The sequence below is a fragment of the Sinohyriopsis cumingii genome, chromosome 15 (genome assembly GCF_028554795.1).
Source record: "Sinohyriopsis cumingii isolate HCF-2022 chromosome 15, ASM2855479v2, whole genome shotgun sequence".
NCBI classification, from domain to species: domain Eukaryota; kingdom Metazoa; phylum Mollusca; class Bivalvia; order Unionida; family Unionidae; genus Sinohyriopsis; species Sinohyriopsis cumingii.
This window is the reverse complement of record NC_142975.1, coordinates 87,431,593-87,449,971: the sequence shown is the minus strand read 5'-3', so window position 1 is coordinate 87,449,971 and position 18,379 is coordinate 87,431,593. Positions and strand designations below refer to the sequence as shown.

The window sequence follows — 18,379 nt, the reverse complement described above, 5'->3', positions numbered from 1 at the left end:
TACCTTGATTACATTCTAATTAATTCGGACTGATAGGGGTATGTGTACCTTGATTTACATTCTAATTAATTTGGACTGATAGGAATATGTGTACCTTGATTACATTCTAATTAATTTGGACTGATAGGAGTATGTGTACCTTGATTTACATTTTAATCAGTTTGGACTGATAGGAGTATGTGTACCTTGATCACATTCTAATTAATTCGGACTGATAGGAGTATATGTACCTTGATTACATTCTAATTAATTCGGACTGATACGAGTATGTGTACCTTGATTACATTCTAATTAATTCGGACTGATAGGAGTATGTGTACCTTGATTTACATTCTAATTAATTTGGACTGATAGGAATATGTGTACCTTGATTACATTCTAATTAATTTGGACTGATAGGAGTATGTGTACCTTGATTTACATTTTAATCAGTTTGGACTGATAGGAGTATGTGTACCTTGATCACATTCTAATTAATTCGGACTGATAGGAGTATATGTACCTTGATTACATTCTAATTAATTCAGACTGATAGGAGTATATGTACCTTGATTACATTCTAATTAATTCGGACTGATACGAGTATGTGTACCTTGATTACATTCTAATTAATCCAGACTGATAGGAGTATGTGTACCTTGATTACATTCTAATTAATTCAGACTGATAGGAGTATGTGTACCTTGATTACATTCTAATTAATTCAGACTGATAGGAGTATATGTACCTTGATTACATTCTAATTAATCCAGACTGATAGGAGTATGTGTACCTTGATTACATTCTAATTAATTCGGACTGATAGGAGTATGTGTACCTTGATCACATTGTTTTAAATACAAATGAATACAAATATTTAATCAACCGCCACAGCATTAACAAAAATTAATTTTGAATAGTTTTCAAAATGTGACCAAATATTTACTGAGAACACAACATTTCAAAACTGTTTGAAACAAAGCATATATTTGTCGCACATACACAGGTGTCTAAGCAATGTAGTGGTCATGTATTCAAGCAATAGTAGTCACTGATGTTAAATAATCTCATCTCTTCAAACCATAGTGGTTGCTGATGGTACAGGTAACCTCAACTTTATTAACTTTAGTGGTCACTGATCTTATAGGTAAGCAACCACACCTTTACATCTGCATGTGCAAGTAAAAAGTGAATATTATTGGTATGGACTTTGTCAAATTTTGGTCATGTTTTGGAAGCTGCAAACAATTACATTGTTTATTTATGTAGAAGTTGATTAAATAATTTTATGTATTGGTAATTACAATAATGTACTCCTATCAGTTAGTATTTAATTGTATATTTTCGGCCATGCTCATGTGAAGTCATATGGCCCATAAACATGGTTCAATGACTCCAGAAAGGAAAATATCAATCAAGAAGTCAGAATTTTTATTCAGATTCTATCCCAATGGCTGATTCTGTTGTTCCTTGTGAGTACACATAAAATGTCAACATTAAATGTAACAATCTCTACACATGATATAAGTGTCCATTTCGTTGATTAATATGCAATGTATGGAAGAGAAACTTTCATTGGGTCATTCAGGCAGTATGAAAGGTCATGTTAGGTCACAGGGTGAGAACAATTTACCTGCACTTGCAGTAATTGGTCAAGCAGGTTTATGCATATTCATGAGAAACAAGGAATCTCCATACAGACAGCCATGGAGGATAGAGGAGCATAGTGTATTATTGCCCATGGCTTGCAATGATGATCACATTCAGACTTTAACTGAAATTAGAATGGTATAAAGCAAAATAAGAAGCCCTATTGTTGTAGAATGCATCCTTTTCAATACAATTTATTTCAGAGTTATTGTAGATGGCCCTGGTTCCCTAACTGTGTTCAATGGACCAGTGCCAATGGAAGATCTCTTGTACACTCAGGTCAACACTTACATCTCAGGTAACAATACCAGCAGTCCTTTGTTCGAGGTTTCTCACCCATGCGACAGAGAAATCTACTTGTTTTGCTAACCTTACTTTTCTTGTCTCAGTCTAGTCATCTCAGACCAGTCATCTTAGTCAAGGTGTCCACGCGCTCAGAACTACTTTTTAAAAAAGAAACCCTTGTTGTCTTCTGCTGTGCCTGATGTAGTTGTACTAAAATCAAACAACAACAACAACATCAACAAATATATAACAAAAACAGAGTAACTTAAGTTAAATCCATCTTTGAGAACACACCATACAAAAACAATTCAAGAGAGACAAAGACAAACGCATATGATGTTGAGCTTTTTGGTATTATGCTTGTTTGTTCCACACAGCATGGTCAGTTTTATCCTATATGCAGGCCTAGCTCGGTACATTTTTAAATCAGCATCATTAAATGTAGCTAAAGCTACCTAACTAGTTTTAAATACTTCATGTGAAACAAATTATATACTGTTAGCTACATTTAATGACACTGACCTGAAAATGACTGTACTACAGATAGGATAAAATTCTCAATGCTGTGTGAAATGAACAATATAACAGGAAACTCTGATCCATGCATATAGGCTATAGACCTATACACTTCATAGCCTTCCAACTCCAGAAAACTGAGTAACAGCCAGAAAAGTGTTATATAAAACATGTTTTTTTTCTAATTTTGTTAAGCATCTCCATTGTGCCCCATTTGAATCAAAAATATACCTACAATATTTAATGACAAATAATACACTTACCAGCCAGAAGGAATAATTTATCCATCAGCACATTAATCCATAAGCAAATTTCACTGTAGCACTTGCCATATTTCCAGGACAGAAAAATAAATTTTTAAAGAATCCGTGAACTTGAAAGTTTAGCACATGGTTATCAGCTAGAGTCCGTTTTTGGAGGGTCTAATATAATTAAATTTTACAGTCAATAAATATTAAGGACAATACAAGTATGTCACACACAGTTTCACCTCCTCCAAAGAAGAGAATAGTTATATACAATAGTGACACAGATCTCTAATTACCCATGAATAATCTGAAGAAAGATGTTACTCTTTGTTACAGCTTGTAGTAAGTATGACTACAGTACAGTAGAGCTGAGTAGCCAATATCATTTTATTATTTACAATATAACTTTTCAAAATTGGAACTGATGAAAATAAAACAGTTTCTTGTAATAAATATTAATTATTTATTGTCAATTTCATATAACATCCATGTATTAAATGTGATAATACCTCATTATTATGCGACGTTTTATGTTGTTATTTTTCTTTGCTCATGCATATAAACTGTGTACTTCAGATGCAACGGTCACACCACAGCCCTCATTAACATATTTATATTATTGCGTCACATGTAAACATTGCACGTGAACACTAGTGCAGAATTCTTTTTACTTTAAAGGAAAATATTGGGTGAGAAAAATGATCTACGTTAGGACTTGGACCGAGACAAGGAAATCCCAGTCGCGGGTTTATATTATATGTCTCCCCACTTGGGCAAGCCTGATGGGGAGACAAATAATATAAACCCTTGACTGGAATTTCCTTGTCTCGGCCCAAACCAAACATAGATTCTATATATCTCTGACAAAGCAGTCAAATTAACTATATATAAAAATGAGAAAGTTATTCTTTTATTGAGACTTAGTGATAATAATTTAGTACAGTTACATTTTAATCCATTGTTGTAAATGTGCTATGTTTATTACATAGCAGTCTGCAAGTTCATTGATAATAAACAACAAATGAGGATAATTCCATTATTTACATATAATAGAACTAATCTACTTTAAGTCTGCCTAGATATAACTATATGTAAAAAATATATACAGAGTGCAAGCAACCTCTTCCTATCTCACACATAGACTCACACTCAAATTGCATGTGTACACACAAACACAGAAGCTCAATATATATATATATATATACACACACATACATACATACAGCACAAGCACTTGCACATAGAATCAATTATTGAGAAATTGTGGAAATATACAAAGTGAAATACTTTCAGTATTCTGTTACTTGTGATTTTGTTTCTAAAGACCTTAAAATCATGTTTACTCGTAGACAAAGAGAATGATATTGCCTAGATTGTGTGTCACTGTCATGTAACTTATCAACAAAGTCTTGAGAAACACTCTGTTTTCACAGCCAGATTAGTACTTGGTATTATTATTATTCCATTTTTGTATTGAACTTTAATAATTATTGTTTATTTATAACTTATGCAGGAAATACCTGACCTCACAAGATCATGAAAAGCACTGTCTACATGCAGTTTAGCTGTTTAGGCAAATTCTTTTACTAAAATTGCTGATCAAGATGTAATATATATCTGAAAATTTAGATTAGGTAAATACAGTGTTTAATAACTCAGAGTTACTATTAAACCATTATTACCTGGCAAGTTTCTTTAAACATATCATGAAATAACTGTTGCTGGCAGATTTACAGCAAAATAATATATGTGTTTCATTTGCTTTTACAGAATTTGTTGTAAGATTATAGAAAAATCTGTGAATACACTCAGTCTCTAAATGTCACCCTCTGACACTGGACCATTTTTTATCACAGAGCAATATGTGCTTACATACTCCCTGCATAATTGTATGAAATGCATGGAAAATTCTGTCGTTCATTTGGTAACAACCATAAGGAAAAATTATGAAAGCTTATGCTGACAGGGTATTTTTCTACTGATAATACCAAGATTAGACCTTAATTAATAAATGTAATTAGATACATATATTACTAGGAGTATTAGCTAAGTGTACATGGACTCATCAAATTTTCAGTTAGTCACTTCCCTGCAATTAAAATGACTTTCAACTTCTACATGATCTCCATACATTTCAGTCATCAGAAATTTATTTATAATTGTTTAGGTTGAACAAATTTTAACTTCATGGGTGATATTTATTTGGATGATATGTACATTCCAGCTGTGCAAATGCCTTTTTATGTTCTACACACTGTGTGTTTCTGATCATCATGAAATTTTAATGATTTTTTCTTAAATGCATTATTTAAACCCAGAACTAAGGAAGATTTTGAGTCCAATTTAAATGGATATTTGCAAGAAAGACTTGCCGAAATAGCGCTCCTAACCCTATTCTATTATTATGTTATGTTTTAAAGAAGCATGTCACTTTTCCTGCAGTTTCCTTTTCTCTGCATTATTTAACCTTTGCTCTATCTTTTCTTTCTTCTATCTCCATGTCCACAACTGAAAACCTTGTGAATGATCATCATACCTACCATTCAGATGTTGTAGGTGACATCCATTGATGAGATTTTGAGACAAATGAATGTAATAATCACCTGTTGCAACTGATAGAAATAGCCAATTTGCAACTAGTTGATTTGGTCTGGTACTTTCACTACATTTCTAAATGAACTACACTAAATGCAAGATGTGGATAACCAGTCACTAAATTCAGAACAGTTCTATTCTAAATGTAGGAGTGTCTTGTGTATTGGATGCTTGTGCAAATCTAATCTAAGTCAGGTGACATCAGAAATTTGAGTTTGATATCATGACAGTGTGTGATTGATAGATACTGTACAGAAGATAAACTTGTAAGTAAAGATAAACTAATGCTATTACTTTTGATCATAATTTATGTTATATCAGCTGAGATAATTTCTGAATAAAAGCTGCCAGTTTATTTGATAATTTATTTACAAGTCCGCTTGTCCAGTCCAGTAAGAATCTTGAAAAAGTTACTTGTCCATCTCCACCTGTCATTTGTAAAGATTTTGGGACGATTGGAATTTTTTTCCCTGTTGATGTACATTGAACACAGGTCAAGATGATCAAAATAGAAATATCAATGCTATACCACTAATTTGTTAAATAATGAAACAGTTGAAAGCATTATTTATTTAAGTTTATATGCAAAACTACACCTTAATGTAACTTAGAATCACTCCAAATGATGCTGATGTGGTATGGACAAAGACACATAAACTAATGGTCATAATATAATCATAAAACTGCATTGGAAACAAAAATCTTATTGACCCAGATTTCTTGGCCAGCTGCTCTTGCATTTGAATATAAGCAGATATCAGGCAGGTAAGCAATATCAGGCTCACTTGGATCTTTTGTTTTCAGAGAAGTTTTATGACCTAGAATGATGATGCTTTTTGAAATTGAACCATAATGCTTCAAAATAACTTTCCTTCATGTAAAGTCTATAGCTGTGTATCAATACTTATGATTACCAGGAGTGCTGTTTCACAGGAATGATTGTACCTAAACTAGATTTTTGGAAATATGCTATACGTTTAAATAGCTTGTTAATAATAAAAAATTTCCTGAAATTCTAAACATGTGAAAGTTTCGTAATAGCCAAAATTAGAACTATACAATGAAGTTATAAGTGCTGTAATTAAAGTAATCTCATGAATTATTGATCTTGTTGTCAAAAACAATTTATACCTATTTGAACATGCCATTAATTTCAGCTAACCAAGAAGTGTCATTGTTTGTAATTCATATATTTACTATCATAAACATTGTAAAGTGCATGCAACATTTGGGAATGGTTTACATTGCATACAATATGTTTTTTTGTAGCCAACTGGGATGGAATTCATGACAAGGAGACGGGCATACATGGCTATTCCTGGACAGTTGGTTATACTACATGTCAAGAGTTGTTACACCCACATCATGACCCCCACAAGCACCTCCTGGATCCTAGCCAGTGGACCCATAATGGACAGATCTACCCTCTCAAACTTGCAGGTACAAATTTATACATATTTTATTTTCAATCAAGCAGTCTACCTAAACAGATAGAAACCTATCTACTGACCTTTGTTTAATCCTTTAAGTATCTGCATATATTTTACAATCACTTCCATCTGCAAGCCCCTCCTTGATCCTTAGCCAGCGGACACATGTTAGACATAGCCTAACAAACTTGCCAGTATATACATACATATCTCTATCTGTCTATCTATCTGTCTGTCTGTCTGTCTGTCTGTCTACCATTTTTTTCTTTTTATGTATCACATGATGTTATTCATGAAACATTTTGTAACAGCTCAGTGCTTTACTTTAAAAACTATTCAAGTTTAGAACCATTTTATTTAATCAGCCAAAGTAAAAGCAAAACTACAGCCAATAATTTAATTGTACAATTATAAGCAAATTGAAATTATTTTATATTTGCTCTTTGCATTTTTCTTTATTTTATTAGATGGGAAGCATTATATCACAGTCCGAGCACTTAATCAAGTTCAGTATGGAGGACCATTGGGTACATCCATCTGTCACTCGACTCCATACATGGTAGACACATCACCACCATTTATGTATGAGGTGTATAACATCAAGTATGATGAGGAAACATTCCTTATTGAGGCAAACTACAATGCCAGGTAAGTTTTGTCACTGTTTTCCATGTGTTACAAGTAATACGCTTCCCAAGATGAAGGATTGGTATCATTATCCCTTCCCTTGTCAGTTACTACTTCAGTGCATGCTTGGTGAGAACACTCTTCCAAGAGGTGCTCTAAATACCTTCCACTTTGTGCCTTTCAACCAGTATTAGCATTACTTACTACAGGGAAGAATACTCCATCTATTTTTCTTGCTTAAAATTCACTCAGCTGTTATCACAGACAAATATTTTGCACATTGGTTGTATAACTTTTCAATACAATCAACTAATCATTTGTCATCATCGGTGCCTATCCTATGATCAGTGCCTATCCTATGATTTATGGTACTTATAATTCATCTCAGTCTTCTACCTTTTTGTATATGTTAGAGAAAATGACAATTGTATTCATTGTAACTCATCTCATTTTTCTAATTCATTGCATGTAGTTTACTATGACTCTATTGTGATAGTTGACTGATATCACCAGCAGGTGCCATTTTTTCACTCTCAAATTACAGATTTCACTTAATTTTTCCTTTTGGAAAGTATTGGACTTGTGTGATTAGAAACTGGGAAGTCCTGTGCCTCGAGCCTAGAAGTTCCACAAAGGTGGTGCTTGCTTATCCCACCAATACATTCTAAAGTTAGCTATAATAACATGTACACCATATATGTATTTAGAGCCATTACCAAAAACCTAAGTAACCCACTGTAAATAATCAATGGATCAATTTAATAAACACAAGAATGTAACTGATGGACTAAGGTGAGAAGATTAGAAGATCTTCAACAGATGGTTTCAGAATTGTGTGCAGGTCTTAATAACATTAACATTTCAAAAGCTACAGAGAGTAGGAAAATGATCTAAAAATGAGTAATTTGTTCTGAGAAAAAGGCAAAGACCTCATTCACCCTGGCCATTATGTACTGTAATTCTATAGACAAATGGTTTACTGCATTTCCCATTTTTCCACTACAGTGAAAGCAAGGAGAATTTCTCTCATTTTAACACAAGAACATTGTGCAATTTTCTCAACAGATAACCAAACAATACCAATATGTACATCACGATTACTAATCTTTTAAAGGTGGAAGCGTTCATTGAAATATGGCTTTGAAAGACTATGCTATTACAATGGAGTACTCTCCATTACACATTTAGGGATATTGGTAAGCACACTTGACTTGTTTCCTCCTTTATTAGTGCATTTTGATTCAAAACAATCTGCATTCTGTCTGCTTGCTGTACTCAGAAATTATGGTTACAAGAAGTTAAGCAATGGTCTATAGTATTTTGTTTTGTTCTTTGATACGGTCAGTAATAGCAATGTTGAAACACTTATTTTGAAAGCAAATCATGGTCACTGATCACATTTAGCAGGTGGGTAATTGCTCGTATTATTGCATTTATATATTAAACTATCTGTGCATGGCAGTTTTGGTAGTTAATGACAAATGGTCAGTCATAGCAGAAGTCACACAAATCAGTTTTTACTTAGAGACAAATTTTATTCCACCTTCTTCTCATACGATGTCTTCCTCATATAGAAGCAACAAAATCAAGGTTGCCAAGTTTTGTGTTCCCAGTTAAGAAACTTTATGATGTTTTCCTTGAGAAAGTCTTGGGCTATTTTTGGGTGGCGGGAATGCTGTTTATGTAACAGATGTCAAGCCTGTATTTATAGGATTCTATATTGTCTTACTGTTATCTTTTATTTTATATACCTTTTAAAGAATGAACATTTTTACATTTTACCTCCTATCTTTTACTGTATGTTGGATTCATATTAAAGAGAATACGTCTTCTTAAAGTTTGTTATGCAATTCTTTTTTCATTACATTTTTCGAAAACTTTTACTTGGCGCTCTATAGCCAGACAACACAAATAATAAACAGCCATGTACCAGCATGAATAGACTTCCAGCCTTATTCATGATCCCTGGTGGCCTGCTTCACCAGTACAGACATTTTTATCTAGATAGTAGGCTTCTTTGTACAATCATTCTGACAAGTTTGAAAATGCATGCTAACAAAATGTTTTCCTCTGTCTGACAATAAATTCTTAGTCTTCAATTCATCCATTAAAGAGGTCTTTCAGTATCTGCCTAAAGTCAGTTACCACCTGCTCCATCACTTACAGACTTCTTGCATCGATCAATCTCTTATCCAAGAAACACCAAGCCTTGATTTAAACAGGTTGAGCTGATGCCATTTTAAAGTGCTTTGCAAGGCAACTTCAAGATCCAAGCATCAACAGGCAAATCTTTTTGCTACATCAACTCCCATCAAATTTCTGCTTGGTTTTGTACAAGACACTCATTCCAGTCCCTTACACTAAATAAAGTTCCAGCTGTCAAAAGAGACATTACTGATTTGCACATACATCTAAAATCTTCTTTGCTCACAACTTGTTCGCAGCATTGTAGTGATTGACTCTATGCTTTACCAGGTTTCAGTGGTTGTAAGTTAGCAATTAGATCATGGCCTTGACACATCCATTAAGAACCCTGCAGACAGACATATCTGACGGTCAATTTCTCATATGACTTATGCACTCAATAGGGTAACTCATCATTCTCTCCCCAGTGCATTCAATAATAAACTCATGGAAAGAGATACATTCCTATCCTCGTTCTTTGATCTCCTTTTTTATGGTTACAAAGAGGAGGTTATTGAATGGACCACCAAACTTCATGCATGTCTAGAATTCTCAAGCCCAGTCCTATTTTTCCTAGTCACTTCATCATGGAATGAGGAGAACCCGTACTGACAGACAGAGAGTGAGACTACAACCTTATCCTGAATATAATATTTCTTTCATTAGCCGCTTTTTGATTTTATCAGTGTTACACTGACAGTCTGGTCGAGAGAGAGAAAGATCCACTCTGCCATCTGAATGGATGTATTTGAAAATAACTTACAGGATCAAAATAGTCGAAGTCATGATTCTTGCATATTTTCTTGGAGTGCCTCCAAAAAACATTGATTGACTCTCAGCTTCTGTCAAGGACTACCTTTGCTACAGACATCACAAAAGACAATTGAAGACTAATATTCTGCACCAGGAAATTAGCACTTTTTATGAAAAGGGTGGAAGGGATTTTTCACAACATGAACTCATTGGGACTAGTCACAGATCTAAGCTCTCTAAACCTACACATACCGGCACCCAAGTTCTGAATGGAAATGCCAAGAAGAAATGGGAGATTTCATAACCAGCATAGATGTTCAGGAAGTGTACTTTAAAAAATTTCCATTGGCAGGTCTTGTCAGAAATTTCTAAGGTTTGCAGAGATAGACACCATGTAGATAAGTGTTATCAAAGGAACATAGTTACACCATAAATTTGTTTTTTTGAAAATTAAGTATCTTCTCTCAAAGTTACAGATTCAACTGAAACTTTGGTGCAATACATGTACATACCTACAGTTAATGCTCTAGTGTGCAAGGAAACTTTGGTGCAACACATGTACATACCTACAGTTGGTGCTCTAGTGTGCAAGGAAACTTTGGTGCAATACATGTGCATACCTACAGTTAATGCTCTAGTGTGCAAGGAAACTTTGATGCAATACATGTACATACCTACAGTTGGTGCTCTAGTGTGCAAGGAAACTTTGGTGCAATACATGTACATACCTACAGTTGGTGCTCTAGTGTGCAAGGAAACCTTGGTGCAATACATGTACATACCTACAGTTGGTGCTCTAATGTGCAAGGAAACTTTGGTGCAATACATGTACATACCTACAGTTGGTGCTCTAGTGTGCAAGGAAACTTTGGTGCAATACATGTGCATACCTACAGTTGGTGCTCTAGTGTGCAAGGAAACTTTGGTGCATTACATGTACATACCTACAGTTGGTGCTCTAGTGTGCAAGGAAACTTTGGTGCAATACATGTGCATACCTACAGTTGGTGCTCTAGTGTGCAAGGAAACTTTGGTGCAATACATGTACATACCTACAGTTGGTGCTCTAGTTTGCAAGGATTTCTTATTTTGTCTGCAGAATCAGAAGAGTCCATCATTATAATACCATTCATAGGGAAGATGTGGCATTCTTCTTAAATCACTTGTTATGTATTCAGAGCATTGTGTTTTGACTATTTAGGTAAAGACCGGATCATACTTCTACCTAGGCATAATTATCACCTGGATCTGGAATTTGTTGGCCATTAATAAGTTTTGTACAAGACATGCATTTGAATAGCACATAAATATAGTCTTAAAAAGCAAACATTATATTCATTTTTTGTTTGGTAATGCATTTCAGTGATCCTCACTCAGATATAAAGGAGGTTCACTTTTGTCTGGGTGTTACCACACGGGACTGCAGACTGATGGAGTGGGAAGTGAAACCAAAAGGAGGTATTTTGAACCACACATTCCAGATACCTGATGGGATACCAGCCTGGCTGAAACTCAGAGCAGTGAACAATGGTAAAAGTGTTATTGCTGTTCTTGAAGACAATATGGCATTGCATTTCACTTAACATAAAAGACTTGTATAAGCTTTTGCTGCAATTTTCAGGAGTAATTTAATCTGTGAACCAAAGCTGAATAAAGTTTGCTACACTACATAAGTGTACATAGCTCGGAAAAAGTGGTTTGAGATGTGAAATTAAATTTGGCTTTTGCATTACATTTCTTTTAGCACATGTCAGTCCAGTTTAGACTAGATAATTGCAAATTGTAAATTGATTTAGAAGAATGGAGCATGTCGTATAGCAACAAAATGAAAATATAACACAAAGGCTAATACATTTATGTGACTAAGTTATCATATATATTTCTTAAGGTAGGATTTCTGTTCACTGATAGATATTACCTTGTTCCAAGCAGATCCAAATTAGGATTTCTGTTCAGATAGATATTACCTTGTTCCAAGCAGATCCAAATTAGGATTCTGTTCACTGATAGATATTACCTTGTTCCAAGCAGATCCAAATTTGGATTTCTGTTCACTGATAGATATTACCTTGTTCTAAGCAGATCCAAATTTGGATTTTAGCTGTTCACTGATAGATATTACCTTGTTCCAAGCAGATCCAAATTCGGATTTTAGCTGTTCACTGATAGTTCTTACCTTGCTCCAAGCAGATCCAAATTAGGATTTCTGTTCACTGATAGCTATTATCTTGTTCTAAGCAGATCCAATTCGGATTTTAGCTGTTCACTGATAGTTCTTACCTTGCTCCAAGCAGATCCAAATTAGGATTTCTGTTCACTGATAGCTATTATCTTGTTCTAAGCAGATCCAAATTAGGATTTCTGTTCAATGATAGTTATTACCTTGTTCCAAGCAGCACTTCTTTGGTTTTTAAGGATTGATAAACATGTCATTTAGTGAGCACCTAAATTCAACTTGATTTAAATCTTTAACTACTTGTCTGTTAAAAATGATAACATTAGAATCAGACTTAGACAAGGTGGTATCTGCTGTCAGTTATTCTATCAGATAGTGGAGTTAACAGAGAATTCCGGGAGAAAACATAAATCAGAAGACAGATTTTGCTAGATAAATGTCCTGATAAAAATGAAGATGAGATAAAGAATAATGTCTGTATCAAAAGGTGATTTCATTGTAGAGATAGTCTGAGTTCTGAAGAAAAAAAACAGATTAAAGATCACCTGTAATTCATTGTAGGTTTTACTTTATTTTATTTTTTTAGTGGACTTGAGGAAAGTTGGGACTTCAAAGTCACCAATCATAGTTGATAAATCTGCCCCTGAAGCAGGCACAGTGTATGATGGCTTAATCTACAAAGTTGATCTAGATTTCACCAAAGATCAAGACAAGGTTAGTACTTGCTTTAACAATGTAACATGCTGTCTTAATGGTCAAATATGCAAATAAGCAAATTTATATCTGTAAAATGTTACTTTTAACAACTTTTGTATGAAATTTCTAAAAACCATCAAAAATGATGGTAAGAGTTGCATGTTTGAAAATTGTTGTAATTTGCAGTGGTTTTACTATTACTTTGACTGAAAATGTATTAGTGATAACGAGGAGAACAAAGCACCTTGTTGAAGTGAAATTTCCTTTTTTTAATAGACATATCTTGAAAAGCAGTATTTCCATCCCGTTAATAATGATCCATTTCCTATCCCTTTCACAGTCATTTTAACTCACAGGTACAGAGACAGACAAAAATAAATATTCAGACTGATCAAGTTTCCTTAAAAATGTAAAGAAGAAAACCAAATTTAAGAAATGGTTCATTGTATTTGTATTACAGCCAGGTGAGTTTATGGTGTTGACTCTGTCTTCAACATTTGCTTGTTACCTCTCAAGAGGCCATGTTTTCGATCTGATTTTTGATCCAACTGGACTAGAGGTTTATATGTTTTTGATCAAACTGGACTATAGGTTTATATCTGATTTTAATCAAACTGGACTATAGGTTTATATCTGACTTTGATCAAACTGGACTATAGGTAAATTATATTTGATTTTAAACAAACTGGACTATAGGTTTATATCTGATTTTGATCAAACTGGACCATAGGTTTATATCTGATTTTGATCAAACTGGACCATAGGTTTATATCTGATTTTCATCAAACTGGACTGTAGGTTAATACCTGATTTTAATAAAACTGGACTATAGCTTTATGTCTGATTTTGATCAAACTGGATTATAGGTTTATATCTGATTTTAATAAAACTGGACTATATATTTATATCTGTTTTTGATCAATCTGGACTATAGGTTTATATCTGTTTTTGATGAAACTGGACTGTAGGTTTATATCTGATTTTGATCAAACTGGACTAAAGGTTTATATCGGATTTTAATCAAAGTGGACTATAGGTTTATATCGGATTTTAATAAAACTGGACTATAGGTTTATATTGGATTTTAATCAAACTGGACTATAGGTTTATATCTGACTTTGATTAAACTGGACTAGAGGTTTATATCTGATTTTGATCAAACTGGACCATAGGTTTATATCTGATTTTGATCAAACTGAACTAGAGGTTTATATCTGATTTTGATCAAACTGGACAATAGGTTTATATCTGATTTTGATCAAACTGGACTAGAGGTTTATATCTGATTTTGATCAAACTGGACAATAGGTTTATATCTGATTTTAATCAAACTGGACCATAGGTTTTTATCTGATTTTGATCAAACTGGACCATAGGTTTTTATCTGATTTTGATCAAACTGGACTGTAGGTTTATATCTGATTTTAATCAAACTGGACCATAGGTTTTTATCTGATTTTGATCAAACTGGACCATAGGTTTATATCTGATTTTGATCAAACTGGACTAGAGGTTTATATCTGATTTTGATCAAACTGGACTAGAGGTTTATATCTGATTTTGATCAAACTGGACTAGAGGTTTATATCTGATTTTGATCAAACTGGATTGTAGGTTTATATCTGATTTTGATCAAACTGGACTAGAGGTTTATATCTGATTTTGATCAAACTGGACAAAAGGTTTATATCTGATTTTGATCAAACTGGACAATAGGTTTATATCTGATTTTGATCAAACTGGACTAGAGGTTTGTATCTGATTTTGATCAAACTGGACTAGAGGTTTATATCTGATTTTGATCAAACTGGACTAGAGGTTTATATCTGATTTTGATCAAACTGGACTAGAGGTTTATATCTGATTTTGATCAAACTGGATTGTAGGTTTATATCTGATTTTGATCAAACTGGACTAGAGGTTTATATCTGATTTTGATCAAACTGGACAAAAGGTTTATATCTGATTTTGATCAAACTGGACAATAGGTTTATATCTGATTTTGATCAAACTGGACTAGAGGTTTGTATCTGATTTTGATCAAACTGGACTAGAGGTTTATATCTGATTTTGATCAAACTGGACTACAGGTTTATATCTGATTTTGATCAAACTGGACTACAGGTTTATATCTGATTTTGATCAAACTGGACTAGAGGTTTATATCTGATTTTGATCAAACTGGACTATAGGTTTATAATTGATTTTGATAAATCTGGACTAAAGGTTTATATGATCATTATCTCAGAAGAGTTAGAATATGAGGAAGATAGATGTTAGTGAGGTAATCTTCCATCTTTTATTGTGGATTCAGATGCCAGAGAAGCACAATAGGCCACATTATTCAGATTTAATTATTTATTAGAGAAGCTATCATAAAGAAGGAACATATTGTTGCTGTCTTTTTAAACTTGAAGAAAGCTTTACCAACACATGAATGTTAGCATAAGTCTAAGGGACCACCTATTAAACTTTATCCAGTTTTTATTTTCATGTTAGAAGTTTTTGAGTTAAGGCAAACAGCACACTTTCTAAAAGGTGTTCTCATAATATGACTGTACCTCAGGGCAACATATTGTCAGTGACACTATTTCCATATTCATACAGGTCATTGGTGAGATCTAAGCTTGACCTAATGGCTTTATTGTATGTATGGATCAGATCATACATCTTATCTAAGCTTGGCATAATGGCTTTATTGTATGTATGGATCAGATCATACATCTTATCTAAGCTTGGCATAATGGCTTTATTGTATGTATGGATCAGATCATACATCTTATCTAAGCTTGGCATAATGGCTTTATTGTATGTATGGATCAGATCATACATCTTATCTAAGCTTGACCTAATGGCTTTATTGTATGTACGGATCAGATCATACATCTTATCTAAGCTTGACCTAATGGCTTTATTGTATGTACGGATCAGATCATACATCTTATCTAAGCTTGGCATAATGGCTTTATTGTATGTATGGATCAGATCATACATCTTATCTAAGCTTGGCATAATGGCTTTATTGTATGTATGGATCAGATCATACATCTTATCTAAGCTTGGCATAATGGCTTTATTGTATGTACGGATCAGATCATACATCTTCCTTGCAGGTGCTTAATCTGAGGTATGATCAGGGACTTAAGCCTTTGTCTGGGTGCATTTGGAACATCCCCTGTAGAAAACCTTTATGATAAGGCAGATGAACAATCACATTATCTCAGATGAATACTAGCTATATACTACAGGGATCGTGCTGGGCTTTGCCAATGTGCAAATTACAGTTTTTTCCCCTTTTTGATGACAAAATATACAATTTGGTGATTTTTTTGGCAGCAACATTTTTGGCCATTAAAAATTGTATATATATAGCCTTGGGTTTGGGTGAAGAAATTCAAAGGCACCACGACAGGCAGCTGCAAACTTCGATACAAAATTGCAATTTAATGTATTGTTGCATAAACAAATCCTTTGTTCATATTGACAAACCACCCTAATACGGTGTTATAATATAATCCGCTTATGCTGATATCTGGCCTTAGTACTGTATGCCATAATATTACCAAAATATTCATGATACCTGACTAGTTTCAATTAACCACCTCTAAAGGCAAGAATAGGAATGGCTGCAATCAACAAGACATGGCAATATTTTTTTCTTTTTGAAAAATGTACCAGAAAAAAATAGTTTTGCTGAAACTTCAAAGAAAACTGATTACCTTTGAATCACCGATCGTTCTGTATATATACGTAGCAAATGAAAACAAAATTATATCTCGATGTTCTACAATTATGTAATGTTGCCACAGCAATAACAAATGGGCATTTGTTTGGTCCTTCTAAGAGTACCTTGAGTGGCACCTTCAACTCATGTACTTTCATCAAAGCCAAAGATATTTGATCAAAGGAAGTCAGCAACAGACTTAAATAAAAGCATTTTTTATTTTTCATAGTGATTGGAACATATTTATTGTGCCATGAAAGTTTCCTGTTTGCAACATAAAAGTTCATGCTTGCAGTCGCTGACGACAGGTCACTTCAGAAATTTCACTTGTATGCAAAATTTCAATTATTTTCAGCCCTCCCCAACATTCACTTACGTTGGCAATATTACCTTGGTCCTGAGTGTGTTCAGATAAATGGATAGTACTGTATCGTGAAAATGGCAATAGTTTTTGAAAATTGGCGACAAAATGTTGAGGTTGACGATATTTTTTTGCGACAACTTTTTTAAAGTAAGCATCAACCCAGTACTATCTATCTTCTAGTTCACCCAGTCCTATTTATTGTACCATCACATGATCTCACATGAACACTATCTTTATAATACCTATCTTCTAATTCATCCATTCATCCAATCCCAAATATTGTCAAAAACAACCAGGGTCATATTTGATCTTTGCTATTTCAAAAAGTCCTCAACAAATCTTTTCCTGTTTACGAGTAAATTCAAATAAATTAGAACCTCATGTCATGGCCATACATACCTTGATACATATGGTTTTAAAAAATGGAGACAAGGTTAGAATTTCTAGTGCAGCGTATCATGACACCTTCTTGAGCTGGTTACTGCGTAAAGCCTCCATAGTAAAATATTTACTTCATTTTAACTCCTTGGAAAACAAATTTCGTCACCTGTTTTAGATTTTCATTCCACACTGAGAGCCATTCAAAACCTTAAATGTTACAACCCATTAATATATGTGACAACCCAATAATGTCCTAGATTTGACATAAATGTTACAACCCATTAATATATGTGACAACCCAATAATATCCTAGATTTGACATAAATGTTACAACCCATTAATATATGTGACAACCCAATAATGTCCTAGATTTGACATAAATGTTACAACCCATTAATATATGTGACAACCCAATAATGTCCTAGATTTGACATAAATGTTACAACCCATTAATATATGTGGCAACCCAATAATATCCTAGATTTGACATAAATGTTACAACCCATTAATATATGTGACAACCCAATAATATCCTAGATTTGACATAAATGTTACAACCCATTAATATATGTGACAACCAATAATATCCTAGATTTGACATAAATATTTTTAGCTCATACCATCTGGTAAAAGTATTTGCTAATGGCAGTGAGAATAATGAAAGGGCAGGTAAAGCAGCCAAGCTACCCTGAAGTCATCCATGTTCGAAATTGAAGATTCCATATACTGGCTTCAGATATGATATAAATCAGCATATTTTCCAAAATATGT

General features: G+C 33.6%; 1 protein-coding gene across 1 annotated transcript in view; it reads left to right on the top strand.

The window, feature by feature from the left end:
• The window catches only part of LOC149782250 (uncharacterized), a 300,926-nt gene that overhangs the window by 171,567 nt on the left and 110,980 nt on the right, over positions 1 to 18,379 (top strand). The window contains exons 72-76 of the mRNA XM_089935100.1: positions 1,833 to 1,927; positions 6,543 to 6,713; positions 7,171 to 7,351; positions 11,631 to 11,797; positions 13,030 to 13,157. Of these exons, the coding sequence (XP_089791226.1) occupies positions 1,833 to 1,927; positions 6,543 to 6,713; positions 7,171 to 7,351; positions 11,631 to 11,797; positions 13,030 to 13,157 (742 nt within the window). The remainder of the gene's footprint in view (positions 1 to 1,832; positions 1,928 to 6,542; positions 6,714 to 7,170; positions 7,352 to 11,630; positions 11,798 to 13,029; positions 13,158 to 18,379) is intronic.